The 19,907-nt window shown below is 36.4% G+C and overlaps 2 protein-coding genes across 3 annotated transcripts; both read left to right on the top strand.

Annotated features, from left to right (window-relative positions):
* The first annotated feature begins 3 nt into the window (after positions 1 to 3).
* Positions 4 to 3,909, top strand: LOC130053795 (uncharacterized). Its single transcript, XM_056161374.1, has 2 exons — positions 4 to 20; positions 3,168 to 3,909. Exons 1-2 carry the CDS (start codon positions 4 to 6, stop codon positions 3,907 to 3,909), a joined length of 759 nt encoding a protein of 252 aa, XP_056017349.1.
* Positions 3,910 to 5,996: 2,087 nt separating this feature from the next.
* On the top strand, positions 5,997 to 14,755 carry LOC125672020 (heparan sulfate glucosamine 3-O-sulfotransferase 6-like). Of its 2 annotated transcripts, XR_008802418.1 has the most exons (3): positions 5,998 to 7,570; positions 12,082 to 12,836; positions 13,059 to 14,755. XR_008802418.1 is itself a non-coding variant. In XM_056162666.1 (2 exons), exons 1-2 carry the CDS (start codon positions 7,035 to 7,037, stop codon positions 12,698 to 12,700), a joined length of 1,155 nt encoding a protein of 384 aa, XP_056018641.1. In that variant the 5' UTR covers positions 5,997 to 7,034; the 3' UTR covers positions 12,701 to 14,755. The 2 variants fall into 2 exon arrangements, 1 of the variants encoding a protein (XP_056018641.1); XM_056162666.1 differs by having other exon boundaries at positions 5,997 to 7,570; positions 12,082 to 14,755.
* Positions 14,756 to 19,907: the final 5,152 nt, after the last annotated feature.

The raw sequence follows: 19,907 nt of genomic DNA, 5'->3' as shown, positions 1-19,907 counted from the left end.
AAAATGATAGCGGAGGCCAGGTACTCGATATCTACGTGAACCGGACCTGTCAGGTGTGTATAATTAATATATTTTATTATTTTGATAAATGGCCACCTAATAAACCCATTCTTAAGTACCTTAAAATCTCGGCATTGTCCTGACACGTTCTGTGAATGGAGACAATGGAAGATGGGACACTGTGGGAGGCTAGGCACCGTGTGACCACGGACTACAACTATTGACCAGAGCCATACAGTGGTACACATATCTAAACACCCAGTTGGTCCGAGACTTGCTGGGCTAGGCATATTGACATTTTTGACAGATAACCGACGCTGAAATAATCCATTTCTATCCTTTATTCCACTTTCATTATTGTTCGCGTTTTGAGACAATCCATCTATCAATAAATTTACACAGTAACTCGTACGGTAGATGACAATCAACGCTGTTTAAGTCCATTTGTAAAAACAGCTACCTTTTTTTTTTTTTTTTTATAAATGCACCTGAATCCAAAACTTGTAAAAATTAGATTTATCGACTGCAAAGTAATGACTAGTTATTTCACTGCAGTTGTTACAAAACGTGGGTTGATTAAAACTTAAAACATCGATAAATTATCTTAGTCTTAATGACGATGTTCATCATCCGTTAATATTAGCATTAGGACATGATAAATCGTCACTGCAAAGTTTAAACTGCAATCATTGATCCTTTACTTCATTTATCATATTATTTTCTGCTGATCATGCAAACATGTCACATGTATAAAGTGGATTTAGCTCATGTCCCTTTTTTGTTCTTTCGTACAAAATATTCCATTCTCATTTTGTACGAAAGAACAAAAAAGGGACAAGAACCAAATCCACTCCCTATCCAAAAATATTTATATCAGAAACAGTATATGGAAAAAGAAAAGAAATCTGAATATGCTAAATAGATAGATATTGGTTGCTTAACGTGAAAAGCGTTCATAAACTAAACCAAATTTCAAGCGCAGGAAAATACTTTTGAAATTCCGAAAAAATGTACATGACTGACAATTGATGACCTGAATCTACTGTGACAATAAAAATAGAAGGAAATAATTAAATTATTTACACAATTCCCAATCATAGTGAAATACGCCATTTAATGATCGAGTTGAGATATTTCTGAAATGCACATTACTAAAAGAAAAATGCTAGTTAGATTAGTATTGAAATCGAAACAACATAAATTCAGGATACCCAATTCACATCGACTATAAAATGAGCGATCGCAAGTATTTTTCAAGTGTAGATAAATCTTCTTGATACTCGTTTTTGTTCATAATTGAAATTTTGTTTAACTTCACAAATCCTGTTTCCTCCTGTATATTCAATTTGCGACCTCTAAGCTGCTTTATTGAACAAGTGATCAAAGAAATTCTGAACATTTCTAGAAGTTTCTCTGTAAGTCAGGATGATTGTCTAAAGAAAGTCTGATCATTTTCAAGTTTGATTTACATCCAAATTTCGAGGGAGAAATATGCTTGTCCTGTTTTGTACAAAGTTTAATGAAATTTTATACGTTAACACAGAGCGCAAGCTAGCCTTTCTGAGATTTTCATACTCAATGTGCATTTGACATTTTATTGCATTTGATATATGAATACTGAAAATTAAAACTAATTCTCTTTAGGAACCAGGCATCAGCAAACCTCTAGTTGTTTTAAATTCAGATTTATACATTTCTTTTCCTACTAAACAGCAAGTCCATTTATGGATTGGTTGCGTTGTGTTATACCATCAAAGCTAATTGCTGAGAGGGAAAAAATCACGATGTACATCTTTGTTGAAACAAGCAGGCATGTGCACGGTAGTAATTTTGAAGCTTGTTGCGAGTTCCACCACGTGAGGTAACTTAAACTGAGCATCTCCTTGTTTTCTTGTGGTCAAGATATGAATTCTAACATTTATGAATTTTCGAAATTTCAAATTGCTTAAATGTGTTTGTATTTCACATTTCAATGAAATCGTTCATTTGAACACTTTGTTGATTTTATCAGCTGGATTGGAGCGAGACACACAGTAGCATTCACAAACTGCTCAAATAATGTGCAATTTTTTTTCTAGATGATATACTATATAAACCTTATACACTATTCCATTTCAAATTACAAATACTGAATTAAGGAGGTATATTACATCGTCCTCCTTACATTAAGTTCTATTTTTTTTTTACCTTTCAAATTACTTTCTACTAAAACTTCTTTTTTTTTCACTAGATGGGGTAAATTTCAAACTTTTCAATTTCAAAATATTATACATATCATCCGCTTTCCATCCATATCAGATTTCTCTGGTGTGTTATTCCTCCTTAAATACAAATCTTACGCCACAGATTCACTTACACGGCTTTAATGTTTTATAAATATTTGGTATTTGTACAATTCTTTAAATTTACACAACTCCAGATAACAGGTTAAGTCTTTAAGAGCATTGCGATCAGAAGGGTCCTTCTCTCAAGTTGGTCGATTTGCTTTCACTTTTCTATTCTCGTTCAGAGATCTCATTGTTCTGCGCTGTGCCATTTTGTGACATTGTCCGGTCAATATTTGTCAATTACTGAATCGATATGCATCAATGTTCTGTGAAGTACTCTTGAGATGTTTTTTCAACAGGTTAACTTCTTATTCGTCAGTATTAGAATAATCCTCTTCATGTAGATCGACTAGATAATCTTTAGGGTTATATAAACCTTTTGGTCTAGGTTAAAGGGGAATTTTAATAAGAGTATAATGTGCTTTAGGAGTTCATTGCTTTGTTTTCAGATCATTTTGTATAAGGATTAACTCCGAGATGTATAATTACCCATGTTATATCTATGTAACGAATGTTTAATTAGTGCTAAAATAGGTTTCTCAGTGGCTCAATTTCACGCGACGAACTTTCCACAACGAATATGCTTTGAATCTTGACAGATGTACTAACATACCGCGACAATCGGGGCTTCTTGTTATTTTAGAGTAATTTATTTTTTAAGTAATTACATGTAATTAAAATAGGACCGTGGCCAGTATTTTTCAGAGGCGCGGGGGGGGGGGGGGCTGAGGATATCTAGGAATCTCCAAATGGTTTGCAAATTTCTGCGATGAAGAAATAGATAAAATAATGGGTTTTTTTCTTTTTATTACTTTGAGAGTGCTTAGCAATTTTTCAAAGGGGGTTTGAACACAGTCGTCGTACTCCAACCGACCCCACACAACATTCCCACCCAACAACATCAACATCCCAACCCTCAAACATCAACACCCCACCCATCCCATCCCCAACCCACATCACCACCCACACAATATCCCCACCCCACACCCACAACAACATTCCTACCCCACCTCCCAATATTCCCCACAACACCCCAACCCCACCTCACAACACCCCACCCAATAACATCCCCACCTCCCAACATACCCCACAACAACATCCCCACCCCACTCCCACAACATCTCTACCCCACAACATCCTCACCTCACAACATCCCCAATCCACAACATCCTCATCTCACAACATCCCCAATCCACAACATCCTCATCTCACAACATCCCCAATCCACAACATCCCCACCCCACCCGCACAACATCCACACCACACCCGCACAACATCCACATCCCACCCGCACAACATCCACACCACACCCACACAACATCCACACCCCACCCGCACAACATCCACATCCCACCCGCACAACATCCACACCACACCCGCACAACATCCACATCCCACCCGCACAACATCCACACCACACCCGCACAACATCCACATCCCACCCGCACAACATCCACACCCCACCCGCACAACATCCACATCCCACCCGCACAACATCCACATCCCACCCGCACAACATCCACACCCCACCCGCACAACATCCACATCCCACCCGCACAACATCCACACCCCGGGTCTGTAGAGTATGTACTTCCAGCCGACATCATTTTACTGCAATTAGCTGTGTAATATTAAAGTACGAAATATGTTTTTCTGTTTGTTAAACAGGACACTTTACTGTCTCTGAAGTTAAATGCTGTTGCTTGTTGCTGTGTCCTCTTCAGATTGCCATAATCTTTAACTGAACAAGACATATACTGAATATTTCCTCCAAATCAACTTGAACGTGACGTTGTAGATTGACCATTGACTATTTGATACCAAGTACACTTCACCTTGCACATCTTTGTAGAACTAATATTTTGCCGTATTGAAATGGAAGTGACGTGTTACAAGGTCATGAAATCAATTTTGATAGTGTCAGTTCTTATGCAATAAATGACGGGAAGTCGAACTCAATTTACGTTTTCACAACAGACGATCTGCAGATCTTATTCTCGCGTGAGTTTTTGGGAAGTAAATCATAAAAATATCTCCTATTTTTCTCCCTCGCTGGCTACTGTCTGCATTTCAAATCTCTTTTGTGGAAATGCAATGATATCACAGATCATGAAATTGATATGTTTCATTCCTGCCGGAATATCTCGCTCTCTTGGTAGTTTTTTTTTTCTATATATAATTTTTTCCCCCAATATGCTTACACAATCAGTATTGGAGGTTCTCCTTTATTAATGTTCTGAATTTGATTTACTATTGATGAAATATTTTTTTTTTTTTTTTTTTTTGCAAAGATTAAATCTAAAAGAGATGATTTGAAATGATTCAGCTCAGTGATACAAATATATAGCTTTTGTCACATTTCAATTCACTAAACAAGACATGTATCAAAACATTTAACTTTTCCCCCCTCAGTAATAAAGAAATCAGAAATGATAAGAGTATGTGAAAGGAGATAGTACTGTGATGATGAACAGGAGACATCACACACGTTCCTTGTGTAAATGTAAGACATGTATATAAATATGAATCAGGTACATTGTAATATTGTACGGTGATCATGCAATATCTAATACGGATCTGGGATTTTTAAAATTCCAGACTAAAATAAGTTTCACCTGTGATGAAAATGCTACATGTTTGTATGGAATGTGGATACATGGTACATTTGTAGCACTTAATGAGTACCTTATACATGTGGTAGATTCTTCAATTATTTTTTTTATTGAGAAAGATAAACTCTCAATCAACTATAAATGAACAGCAGTCAAGAAACTGTCTTTTCACACGATCAATACATGTGTAATGGTAGAATCGGACCAAAAAAGGCTATTTTTTCTTAAACATTTAATTTTCTAATGGCCGATATTAAGACTTTACAAAACTATCTTGGAGCAATGATTTCATACCTTTGTGAAAGATTTGAAAGAAATTGCTCGAGGATCAATATCAAAGATCTTTTAAAACTCTTTTTATGTGTATGTCGTCATAAATTGATAGGTCCTTGACACCTGGAATATGAACACCGCTGCTGTGCATATTGAGAACAGAACATTCCCACCAATTCCTCAATCATACACAGGCAATCAGGCAATAAAACGTAATGTGACTGGTCGCTCATTTTAAAGGGAAAATACATTTAAATTTAAAAATGAATTAATTCTGTCGTTTTAAAATTTTTATGAATAATATTGTATTCATTTTTTTTTTCAATTGATTTATCTTTGTCAATATTGTAGTTCTGTACATTAGAAACGTGTTTAACCCCCCCCCCCCCCCCCCATTCTAAATGTACAAGAAATTTCCCGCGAACACATGCGTTCCAAATTCAGTGCAGTTTAAATCAATACTAATTGGCCACTGTATCTGGTATGAAGTTATATAATAGTTTTGACAACCATGTGAATTACTGTCTGGACGAACGATACGCAAAACATCAAAGTTATTTTTCTTCCTAAATGCTTCAAAAACTTGTTAAGGATATCTCCTATTCATCACAAAACTGGCCTGTTGTTCAGATTCGTCTCTCTCACACATCATCCCCCACCGGCTAACCGTACAAGAGATGTTTATGTTGTGTAAGACAATTAAAACGTCCACACAAAATCGGTTGACAATTCAGGGACTTGTGTAAATATTTACCGAAGATTTCATTAAATGGGCGCCTAATAGCATTAAAGTGCGGCCCGGAGAACCTTATAAGTTATAACTGTCATTGTCGTTTATCTTCATAGCACTTGTAACGACCACCCTGGGTCCCAAACACGTAAACCCAGAAAATGACTGAATGGGGATACACTAATTTCAGATGACAAACAATCATACATTCCGTAGGATTGCAAGTTCCAACGAACCATTTGTGTCAAATGCTATTTAGAATTGTTTTATTGCATCGTATCGTTAGGTCAAATCAAATGCTATCATGCTCGTTACATACTTGTATTTGTTTATACATGAAATTTTATTTTTTTTTATTTATTCATTTTATTTTTTTATTTTTTTGTGGACGAGTTTGGAGGGAAAAATCACCAAATTTAAATTCTAATTTCTTTGAAAGTTCAGAAGTAAACAAACATGCGAACGCCCTGCTTAAGTTTGAACATTAACTCAACGTGTTAATAGGATAATTTTCAGATGAAAAAAAACAACCCGTTACTGCCTACCAGGATTTCGTCCAATCATTTAGCACGTTAAAGCCCCCCCGCTCAGAAGAACTCGGGATCAATAGATTCATACAGCATGTACCACATGCACGCGGTCTGTCTGTCAAACAACACCGGTTATCAGCGCGCATTACGTTATCAAAATAAAATTCCGAAGCATGAATGGATTAAGGTGTTGGATTGCGACCTTCTCATTTCGATATTCACTTGACTAGGTGTGAAGAAACAGATATATAACCGCCACAATGGGTTAAATTGGTGGCGTGTAGATAGCTTTATACACAGACATCCAGGTGTTAAAAATTGCTCCGTTCCATGTCGTTTCATTTCTTAATTATGAACAGTGCTGCTATAATACGAGAAGGAACATTTAAAGTTTGCATGTAACCGGACCAATAGCGGGGAATAGTCATGTAACCGGACCAATAGCGGGGAATAGTCTTTGTCGAATAAAACCCATTTTTGCAAAGTTTCAGTCGTGGATTTCATTAGTTAATTGAAGTGAAAACAAATATAGAACGTTGATTTAAAACAGAGAAGGATGTGAATGGAAATGGTGGGCGTTTCAGTATCAAAGACCATCAGAAAATTTCGTCGAAAATCGTGGTGTAAATTGATTTCTAGTGGCTTCTTATTAATTATTTTGTGTTTCCTAAGCGTCAAAAGTCAACTGCTATATCGTGAAACTTGGAGCCCAACAAGATACTCCTCATCTAGTTTCTATTTAAGACTTCCTGAATTGGGACATAACAACAGAAACTTGCAGAATATAGTTCTATATGGCGGTGTTAGACATGGCAAACCAGGGGTACCCTCTGACAAACTTTACGTATTTGAGAATACGCGGAACCCAACGCTGGTCACAGACCAAGGGAAAGTCAATCGGAAAACAGACAGTCTGTATTTAAAGAATATGGAAATAGGAAGAAACCGGCGGCTTCCACAAGCTATAATCATAGGGGTGAAAAAGGGCGGGACACGGGCCTTGTTAGAATTTCTCCGCGTCCATCCAGACGTCTTGGCTACGGGTCCGGAGCCGCACTTCTTTGATAAACATTATCACAGAGGCTTGGAATGGTACAGGTACGGATTGTTTGCATTCGTTAAACCACTTGCTATGGGCGCACTCCCAATATTCAAACGATGTTCTTGATGATTTTAATATGTGTGGAACGTTAGGCTATAAATATGGTTTAAAATCTTGAGTTTCTGTCTGAAACACGTCGACCGTAAGCCCCAAAATAAATAAAAATCCTTTGACCAGCAGCGAAATTGCTATTTTTACAGTCGTTTGAGATTAAGGTAGAGGAGAAATTTTATGGAATGCAGTAAACAGAAATAACGACGAGATCCTGTCCAAGCTTACTTCTGTTTTTCGGGGGAAACAATTGAATCCATGAGTGAAATGTGGGATCTGAATCCCTTTTTTTTTCATTCTTGAATTTTTGCAAGGTTATGATCTCTCTCTCTCTCTCTCTCTCTCTCTCTCTCTCTCTCTCTCTACTGGTTAGCTTAAGACCAATTATAAAAATGTTGGTGCTCTTTTGTTGAGAGTAATGGAGTTTTTAATGAATGTCATTTGGATGAGCGAATTTGAATGTAAAACGAAAAATCTGGTCGGTGGAAGAGAAGAATTGACATTGAATTGGTGTTAAGTACACCAGCCGAAGCGCTCTCCCATGTCAGTAGCCAAATGTTTCATCTTACTTATCACTTACACATTATGTAGATACACGTATAAATAAAACTCATAAATGTACAATAAATGAAGTTATGTCAGCTTTACAACATGGTCAAGTACATGTTACTTTGTTTAGAAGTGTACATCGAAGTAATGTAATTGTACGGTTGAAAAGGTAAAGATAACAACACTAATCAATCTCATAATTCCTATAAAGGATACAAATTAAGAGTTACGGTAGGCTAACTCGGACCTCTTGGCAAACCAGAGGTTGGATCAGGTGCTTAGGAGGAGTAAGCATCCCCTGTTGACCGCCGTGAGTACTACACCTTGACCAGGTAAACAAGGTAGTCCGAAGTCAAACTTAGTATGCCAAGAACGGCCTAACTACATGTAGTATGAAACACACCCAACAACACCCCACTTAGTGACAGTGTATCATTACAACGAACAGAGGATTTGTGAAAGATAGTTTAAACCCCCGTAGCATCAACTTGTTTGTCAGTAGCCTGCCTCAATTTAAAAAAAATAAAAAATTTAATATTAAATTTGTAAATACCTAAAGGAAAAAGAACTTCGTACTGTACTCGACGACAAATGACCTTCATTTGTTAAAACTCTTTATTGCGTCAGTCCAGTATTGCTCCATGACATGGACACACCCGTTCAGGAACCACTTGTTCTTAAACGAGGAAATTCAGAATTCTAAATCGATCATTTTAAGCGATTGATAGCTAAATACAAAATTCTACATTAATCATTTTCAGTGTTTGATGGCTAAAGTGTTTTCACAAAGCATATTGAAACCACCCCAGGTATGGTAACGTAAATACAAAATAACAGTAATAAAAAAATAAAGAAGAGGCAAATGAAATCAGAAAACAGTCATCATGGATAAATCAAAATATACGCATTTAAGGAGGGAGGTCATTATACCACTTCCTTTTTATTCAAAGAAATCTAGAATATCATAATTTAGCGGACTGTTTGGAAACTTCACTCAGATATATGCATATACTTTATCCCAAGTTTTACTATACGCGAGAATCATAATGTTTCACACGCCCCATCTCTTTTCCTTTCTCATTCCATGAAATATAACAAAATTGAAATAATTAAAACTTTCCCTCGTTTAAGAACAGAAATTCTCGGATGAGTGACAATTGTATATGGCTGCTTGTGGTCTGGCTTCTGCAGACGCCTCGCATCCCGCCAGTAACGAGACGGTTATGGACGTTTATTGCATACATTCATCTTCTTGTGTGATCACGTTTACAAATGAGATCGTATTTTGCACAACAATTCTTCTCATCTTCTCACATTCCTCTCACCTCCGATGGAAATAATTTATCTGTCTCTCTTAATTACATAGCAGGCTAATATTGGTAATCTGGCGAAGCACCGAAAGAGAACTGAACGAAGAATACACGGGAAACTAACGTAACAATAACCCGTGCTTAGATGTATAGGGCTTGTGGGCAAAATAAATTACACTAAGTAAAAACAAATAAACTCTTTCGATATGAAACACGGCAGGTACCTACTATAATTACTTATGCGTACCCATACAGTGGACGGGTTTTAGATCTCCTCTGCACGCTCTGATACGGAATAGTCAGGTCTTTAAATCGTGGTATTGATTGAAATCCCGTCATTGTTCACATTATCGTCGGAAAAAACGCAAAGACCAAGCTACCTTTCTATCTAATGCATTACCTTAATACACTGGCTATAATAGTGATCAGGACGAATCGCCGGAGTTTGTGATGACAGGCTCTCTTGTATTGGTCCGAGGTTTATTGTGTGTCCTTCATGTCCCGCGGAACAGAGTCCGACAGACAAACAATTGCAACAGTCTTGTCAATATTACGGTCCTTTTCATTTATACCCTACCCCACAGGGGCTAAGCCCGTTTTGGGTCCAAACCCTGTGATACCATAAATATATATCTATATTTATGGTATCACAGGGTTTGGGCCCAAAACGGGCTTTAGCCCCTGTGCCCTACCCCAGTTCTCGCATCTTAAACCCCGTTCTGGGCCAACCCAACTGATATTTCTAACCATGCACTCTCCTCTCTATTTTAAGGACACTTAAAAAATGGTATGCAACGGTTGATAAATATGAAAAGGTGAAGATAACGAACAGTAATCAATCTCATAACTCCTATAAGGGATACAAATAAAGAGTTGGGCAAACTCGGACCCCTGGATATACCAGAGGTGGGACCAGGTGTCCTGGAGGAGTAAGCATCCCCTGTCAACCAGGCTCATTAAATACAAATATAAGATTCCTTAAAGATAGGGACTTGTAAATTTTCTAAGATGTTCAGAAGAAATTGAAATATATTACCCCTCTATATATACATGTACATATAAACATATAGTCTTTCCCCACTGTTTTAGAATTAATTGAGAAATCATGCAAATGAATATTACATATTATGTACAGTAAATTGTATTCACTTTACTTATAAAAACACATTTAGTTTTCATTTTCATCTATTTTGAAAACAAAACTTGTCTACAGACTGTTCCTGATATCGGGCCGATGGCGCGTTCCAACCTTCCAAAGTCAATTGTTATATAAATGTATTGTCTTACGCCTGATTTATACTACAGACATTTTTTAATTCTACATTTGTACATGCATGGTCAGTATTTCATGTAAACATTTTCACAGATAAGAGACCGTGGAACTTTACACACGTCTCCGCTTCTTGGATTACAATTTCGTATTGTATTGTTTATTACCAAGAACCGTACAGTTCATAGGTATAACGTTTTTGCATAGAATACAATGCAGGTTAGGTAAATGGACACATTCATTCAGTGTATAGATAGTTGATGCCTGTAAGATAGAAATATAGTTTGTAACATAATGAATATGAAATAGTTGGTAGATGTTAGATGGTCCACTGCCTTCCCAATCTAGCGGCGCAGCGACTAAGATCAATGTCGGAGAACCAAGCAGCAAGTTTGAAAGCCATAGAAAAAATTGTTGATAATCATTGCAGCAATTGACAAAACAATTTCTTAGCGATAATTACTCTCACACGAAAGTCTATTTACCATACTTTATACCTAGAGGAGTATCTCTTACAGTAAATTATATTTTCTTCAAGGGTTCTCGTACGTCACGGGTTCTTGACTGATCATTCACAGTAATACAACACAGTGTAAACACACACACACACACACACACACACAGAGAGAGAGAGAGAGAGAGAGAGAGAGAGAGAGAGCAGCATAATATCACACAGCCGATTGAGTATACACACTGTAAATGATCGGAGAAAGTAGTCAATATTATTTTTCATAGCCCCCTCTCTCAGCTTTACCAGCTAAAACAATTTCACAAAATCGTCTGATAAATATATAAGCTGTAGCGGATTAATTCATCAATAACAGAATAAAAGTCGATCTTATTTACGGAAGTCGACAGACAAGTTTTTTTAAAACACGATCTCTACTTATAACTGATATCGTTCATCAATAGTTTAAGTTTTACGTTCATTTCATTTACACATAGTTTGGTGTAGCAAAGTTCGTGCTTCACAAATGGCTTACATGATTGGATGAGAGGAGTAGATGTTAACAGAAACTCTCGGATTGTTTGAAATAGAGTTAAGAAGCAATTACTTTTACGCCCTCAGTATTGGAGCCTGCATGTGTTTCCATTGAGTTCAACCTTTGGTGTGATCGTTTAAATGGCAACATCCGTTCTTTTGATATATAGGGATGGTTTTTGGTCAAACCTGTTGTACTTCAATAACTGGAAACATTTGATGCATTAACATCATGCACTTATTACAACTTTGAAATACAGCGAAAACAAAGATATAAATTTCAATTTTTTTTTTAATTTGGAAGAACACGATTCCGAATATTAATCATTTCCATTTTCCTTCCAGGTCGCTTATGCCAGAAACGTTGCCAAACCAGCTCACCATAGAGAAAACCCCGAGTTATTTCGTCACCAAGGAGGTTCCAGCTCGGATCTGGAAAATGTCAAATTCTACCAAACTTTTATTGGTTGTTCGAGACCCTGTGACGCGTGCTATTTCAGATTATACACAAATTCGTAGCAAGCACGGAAAAATCAAGTCGTTCGAGAGCTCTGCTTTCTTACACAATGACACGAGTCAGATAAACGTTTCCTGGATTGTGCTTCGAATTGGACTGTATATTAAACATTTAGAAAATTGGTTATCTGTATTTCCTTTGGAGCAGATTCATTTTGTTCACGGAGAAAATTTAGTGACTAATCCCGGCGAAGAAATGAGTAAAGTGCAAAAATTCCTAAACTTAAAACCGGTTATAACAGAAAAACATTTCTTCATCAATAAAAGCCGAGGGTTTCCGTGTATCAAGAAGAAAATTAGCAACAAACGGGGGCATTGTCTGGACGAGAGCAAAGGTCGCAAACACCCAGACCTGCCAGCAAATGTCATGGCCTCTCTCAGACGTTTTTATCGTCCGTTCAATGAAAGGTTTTACCAAGTGACAAATATCAATTTCAACTGGACATAGTCTATCCTGAACTACCCTTTGAAATCAATTATCTGATGTTTTGCAATTTATTTCATCGACATTCATGAGTCAACTTCAAGAGAAACATAAAATGTCTATATAGGAACCGTTCCATATCTGTCTCAGGATAACCTGGGTTTGTTTTTGTTTTTTTAATGTTTTAACTCAAAATGTCATCTCTGCTTCCAAAAGTAGAGCGAAGGTGAAAATGAATAATTAGATTTAAATGATGTGTATTTACTCAAATTCCTTTCTATAAGTGCGTGAAAAGCATCTAAGTATAGCTGAAATGAGTAAAGCGCTAGTATGATTAATTTTGCATGATAAAATAATGTAAGTATTTCTTCCATTTTTACAGACGGTAGTTGTCGGAGGTGTCCTGGATGTAACAAACCGTTTGAAGGATACCGAGTTTTTCTCCAGCACCACAGTCAACAAGACACGGGCCGCTAGGGGCAGCCATGGAAGCTTCATCAAATTTAGACTGAAAGTAAATTAATAAGGAAACCGTAGCAAGCCTCGTGGGCGATACTGAGGTTACAGGGACGATAAACTGCATGTGCGTGTTGAGTGAATACTAATTTGATATTCTTGGTGTTTGTCATGTTCAGTCCTTTACTTGTATGTATCAATAGTCAAAATTGGAAAGATATTGTCGGTACATCAAACGTTTTTATTTTGTGATTTTCTACATTGTTATGCATGTTACGTTGTCAATGTGTTGAAATGAAAATGTTATAACAGGGAGTAAGTCAATTACATTTCTGTCTCACGATATATTGATACGGGTACTAAATGATGCATTGTTTTCATTGATTTTCTTCATTAATAAAATCTGTGATGAAATATAACTTTCCACGTTTGAAAAAGTGGACATATTGCTTTGCGCATGTCGGTAGGTAGGTTGGTCAGTACCCCACATCCTGTGCAACGGATAATAGGAGAACGATTCACTATTTCATACTCGATAGGCTGAAACGATGACCCCATTGCCAGGCAGGTCGTCAAGGTCACAACCTAACCTGACAGGTTTTGTAAGTAATTGATCTTGTATAACGGATAATTGGGTTTACTTCTCAGACTTTGTGACAAGATCCCTAAATTGCTTGACATGTCGGTATATTCAAGATCACTGCCAAGTCGACAGGTTTGATCTTTTGCAAAGCGTAACTGGGTACCTCGCAGGTTCATACTAGGTAGACTGATATATATATATATATATCAGCAGTCCATATTTCTTATCAGGTCAGTAAGGTCAAGGTCACTACCAGGACTGACAGACTGTACGTGTGTAATATATCTTGTGCAACAGAAAACTAAAGAATGCTTTATTTCTCAAGACTTCATATTTGGGGGACGGACACGCATCATGCTGATGTTCCCTATTTCTCAGAAGGTCACGGACCCCTGAGCATACCAGAGGTGGGTTCAGGTGCCTAGGAGAAGTAAGCATTCCCTGTTGACCGCTTATATCCTCTATGCACCCTATATATAATATTTTTGTGCAACAATAACTGGAGAACGGTTTATTTCTCAGATGTCATATTTGATCTGGAGAACAGTTTATTTCTCAGATGTCATATTTGATGGGCCATTATCGTGATTTACATCAGTATGTCAAGGTCACTACCAGGTCAAACAGACCGTATTTTTCTCCCACGTCTTGTGTATTGCAATATCAATCCTTTCGTTAGGTCTGCTTTTCAGATTTAGTTCTTCAGTGTGATGTGTTGTGTACTGTAATTTCTGTTACTCGGGAGAAGGGGGCTGTATGTTCTACAAACACCTCTGCAGTTGAAAATATCTAATGGCTACAATGGTCGCTGCTTTGGTGATGTCTGCTTGACTGTATAGCATTTTTTCTACATCGACATGAGTTCTGTCTGATTTTTGTATGTAAAATAACGACACACGGAGGACAGATCTGGTGTGTCTAGGAGTCGGTGTTTGCCATACTGTTAATTTTGAATTTTATATTGCGAAATTGATATCTAGAATTATTTCCAGTTTTTTAAAGAATGGTTTAAATAACATTAAAACTTTAAAAGGCATAAAGTTTGATATATCTTTTCTTTCTTTTTTTTTGATTTATTTACCCATTTTTTATTATTATTTTTTATTCATTTTTTTTGTTTTTGATTTTTTTGTTTTTTTTTGTTTTTTGGAGAATTTATTTTGCGTGTCTGCTTCTTTATTCACAGTACATGCATTTCGCTATGATAAATCTGGAGCAAGTAGAAAACGTTCTATTATACACAAAACAGTGGCCTGAGCCGATGTAACCGAGACCCATGTTATTTTAAAGCATTTAGTGTGGTAACTGTTACAGCCATTGAAATATGTGAGGACTTTGAAGAGACATGACTAGCGTGAATTATACGATCCCGATCAACTATCCGCGGTAATAGTTCTCACATCAAAAGTTCATAGTCCACTTGTCTGGCAACACAACTACAACCATGATATGCAGCCTTTTCATCAGAAATATTTGATCTTGTTATGCAAACAATTATATAATGCGCGCAAATTGGATGGTCACTTGAAGTGGAATTTTATGAAAACGATCCCTTAAACTCTCTTTTGTTCGTTTCAAAGGTCTTTTTTCTGGAAGCTATCTTATATTTTTAGTGTCATTGAAAACGGATATCATCAATATTTCATAAGTTGATAGATTAATATTTGTAGAGATTTCTATAAGCCCTCTCAGAGCGCTCTATTAGGGGATACCTTAATGATAAAAGTAAATTTTATCAGATTGAAAAAGGAACTTATTTTTATGAAGCCCGGTATTGACAAAATCGACTTTCTCTCCTCAGTTAAGGCTTCAATGAATTCATTGAATGTGGGCTTTGTACTGGAAGCTAAAATAAATTTACGTTCTTCTCAATAATCTGTTTTAGATTTCAAGTACCTCATAATTTTGAAGTCAATAAAGGTCGTCAAAATTGGTGATAAATTATACTTTAAATATCTCAAAATTATGCAATAAAATTGCATGCAGAGGTGATTATTATCCCGAGAATTGAAAGTGCGCACGGCACACATCAATCAATGGAAATGTTTGCTGACAATTTACTTGTGAAAATGTTCACACACGGAACACATTTCATTTATACCCTTGTCCAGTGGCGGATTTAGGGGGGTAAGGTCTAGATCCGCCACTGTTGTCCACTGTAGATGTAAAATCTTCGGTATGGATCAGGTATTTTAAAATGCAAGGATATAGCATGTTTGCGTTTCCACTCTTTTTTTTTCATATCTACTTTTTTTTTACCTTAAAAAGTGAACATCATAAACAAACTGATATGTATACAAAATTCCTAAAAATTTCCTTGAATGCAGATTTTTTTCTCGATAAGCTTCGGAGATTGTAGGGCCTCAAGCGACACCCAGACGCCCGACAGTTTGTGTTACCGGACTCGGTATGACCACAGATGCTAGGGCGGTCTTCTTTTGCTTCCCTGTGTATATAATCCCGTGAGGGATCCGGGTTGGAATAGGTCCTCAATACCCCCATGCTTGTCGTAATAGTCAACTGTAAAATGGGGCGATTCTTCGGATGAGACCGCAAAAAGCCGAGGCCCCATGTCATAGGAGGTGTGGCACGATAAAGATTCCTCCCTGTTCAAAGGTTGTAATCGCCGAGCATAGGCCTAAATTTTGCAGCCCTTCACCGGCAGTGGTGACGTCTCCACATGAAAGAAAAATTCTCGAGAGGGACGTTAAACAATATATATCCATCCATCCCTTGTGTATGTCGTTCTGTAGCCTGTTAGGAAATTTTTATGGGATGTTACGAAACTTCCGTCAGAGCTCGTTTGGACGCGGAGACGCAGAGAATTGTGGGTAGAATGGAGATGTTCTCCTTTCCTTGCCTTTTTTTTCTACATGAATATATCATTGAATTTCATGACAGTTTTCTCTGTTTTCATTGTAATAAATCATCAACATACCTCATCATTGAGCAATGGATACGTCCTCTCCATTTCGTTCTGTCTTGGGTTTTCCTGACCGCTTCACCCCGTGACCGGAATCCCAGTTAATTCCGTTCTCGGTCTCTCATGACTATTTCTTCTTATTCTTAGTATATACCCTATCCATTTTTCCATCTCCCAGTTATTATGATGTTATTGATCTTTTCCATGCTGTGTAGTTCTCTCATCCTTTCATTTGTAGTCTTTACAGGCCAGAAAATTCTCAATATCTTTTTAATACACAGGTGGAGGAAGGTGTTAAGTAGTTTTTCATCTCCTTTGATCACCTTCCGGGTCTCCGCACCGTACACCAAAATAGATATATAACATTTGATTTAATGATCTGATGATAAATATTCAGACTACCCGGTGACATTTTAACGTAGAAAATAATGTAACTTGTACATGTAGATCTTAATATCCCTAAAGAGACTGGATCAGGGTCTGACTGCTAAACCTGTAGACGAATTACAGCAGTTCCCTATCAAGGTTTTATTTTCATTACGAAATGGTATCTACATGAATACAAATGAACAACAGGGCCGGCTGGAAATCTTCTTTATATTTTGCGAGAAAATATTCCGTTTCTATATAGTTATGGAAACAAATATACGTCATGCGATCACACAGAATATAAATATTGTCTGTTTTCTCCGAACCCTACGCTTAACAAGAATTCCACAATTTGAAGGACAGTATACGCACATTCTGTAAGATTTTTATGATTTGTAACAATTTATTGAAGATTGTAATTTGATTCGTCTTTTTCACTTATTGACCGAAAAATCATAGATTTGCATAATTTTACACGAAATTAGATATTTTTATTCTGTACTGACCGAATCACATATATATACAGTCAAATCTCGTTATCTTAAACTTGATGGGGCTGGAAAAATCGAGATATCCGAGGATTGAGTTAAAATATACCGTAAATATACCAAAATAAAGGTAGTTGGGACTTCCAACACACATATCCATGGTATTCAAGATATTGATGTTCGAGATACAGAGGTTCAACTGTACATGTACAGAGACCAAACGAAATATTTACACATGTACATTGTGTTTCTGTCTAGATAATCTTTACAAAATATAATGATAACCACCTCATTATGAATCTTGATAAATAAAGTACGTCTATTTTAACGACCGAGAATTTCAACAGAAATGAAAGTAAAATGTAAATATAAAAAAATTATTTTGATTTTTAAAATAAAATACATGAGGGTATGGAACTGCAACGCTTCACGACAGCTTCATATAGTACGCCGGCACGAAGTGTAGCAGTTCATACCCTCATGTATTTTCAAAATATTTATAAATATATACCCCAAATACCAAATGTGATAGGATAAAGCATTTACATGTATTATAGATGAGACATTTATTTCGACTTGGTCGTTCTGAAAATGTTTCCTGAAATAATTTTTTTTTGGAAATAACTTATCCCCCCCCCCCCCCCCCACACACACACTGAGATGGGCAATGGCGACTTATTACAGCGTATTCTGATGAACTGAGCCTGGAACTTTCCTTTTCTGATGAACTGAGCGTGTAGCTTTCCTTTTCTGGTGAACTGAGCGTGGAACTTTCTTTATCTGGTGAACTGAGCCTGGAACTTTCCTTTTCTGATGAACTGAGCGTGGAGCTTTCCTTTTCTGGTGAACTGAGCGTGGAACTTTCTTTATCTGGTGAACTGAGCCTGGAACTTTCCTTTTCTGGTGAACTGAGCGTGGAACTTTCTTTATCTGATGAACTGAGCGTGGAACTTTCCTTTTCTGGTGAACTGAGCGTGGAACTTTCCTTTTCTGGTGAACTGAGCGTGGAACTTTCTTTTTCTGGTGAACTGAGCGTGAAACTTTCTTTTTCTGATGAACTGAGCGTGGAACTTTCTTTTTCTGGTGAACTGAGCGTGGAACTTTCTTTTTCCTTTTTCCTATCTCGCTGTTTCTTACACCTTCTAAGAAAACAGCATTAAAATGTTAAATGATTATATCTTTTTCGCATGCAGGAAAACGCAAAACATCCCAGCTCGCGAACTATTAAAAAATTCCATTCCAAAAAGTCAGCACACGGGGTAACATTTATACATATGTAATGTGTATCATTTACATTTATACATATGTAATGTGTATCATTTACATTTATACATATGTAATGTGTATCATTTACATTTATACATATGTAATGTGTATCATTTACATTTATATATATGTAATGTGTATCATTTACATTTATACATATGTAATGTGTATCATTTACATTTATACATATGTAATGTGTATCATTTACATTTATACATATGTAATGTGTATCATTTACATTTATACATATGTAATGTGTATCATTTACATCTATACATATGTAATGTGTATCATTTACATTTATACATATGTAATGTGTATATATCATTTACATTTATACATATGTAATGTGTATATATCATTTACATTTATACATATGTAATGTGTATATATCATTTACATTTATACATATGTAATGTGTATCATTTACATTTATACATATGTAATGTGTATCATTTACATTTATACATATGTAATGTGTATCATTTACATTTATACATATGTAATTTGTATCATTTACATTTATACATTTGTAATGTGTATCATTTACATCTATACATATGTAATGTGTATCATTTACATTTATACATATGTAATGTGTATCATTTACATTTTGTTGAACGCGGGACACCCCGTTATTAGTATAGAGAAATAAGATATTTCCCATTTTAAGAAAAATCAGTGATTTATAGAATGTAGAGAAGCTGAGCAAATTGTAAACCCTTGGCTAGTGAAGATGACTTTTCATGAAACACTATTTTTAAAAGGTCTCCATGAAGTATACTGGCGTAATAGGACTATAAGTATCGCTAGTAATTATATAGTAATAATGATTATATAGCCTAATGCAAATAACAAGTAAAAATATTTCCCGTTTTTAAAAAAAAATCAGTGATTCATATCCTTTGCATCGATGTGTATAACAGAGATATTTTACAATTAGGCCTAAAACGAAAATGACATAGGTATGTCAGTTTTTGTATTTTGACGTGCATATTTGCCGTAGTCTACGTACGCGCGCTTTTCAGAGCTTCGTCATGACGTTGCCAAGAGCGATGACGCGTAGATAATTGCGTCTTCGCCATCACGTCATAGTTACCTCGCCATTATATGAGATTGGACGTGTTTGTGTAGTCAAGCGAGAAA

The sequence above is a fragment of the Ostrea edulis genome, chromosome 4 (assembly GCF_947568905.1).
Source record: "Ostrea edulis chromosome 4, xbOstEdul1.1, whole genome shotgun sequence".
Classification (NCBI taxonomy): domain Eukaryota; kingdom Metazoa; phylum Mollusca; class Bivalvia; order Ostreida; family Ostreidae; genus Ostrea; species Ostrea edulis.
The sequence above is the reverse complement of the archived record's forward strand: the minus strand, read 5'-3'. Positions and strand labels throughout refer to the sequence as shown.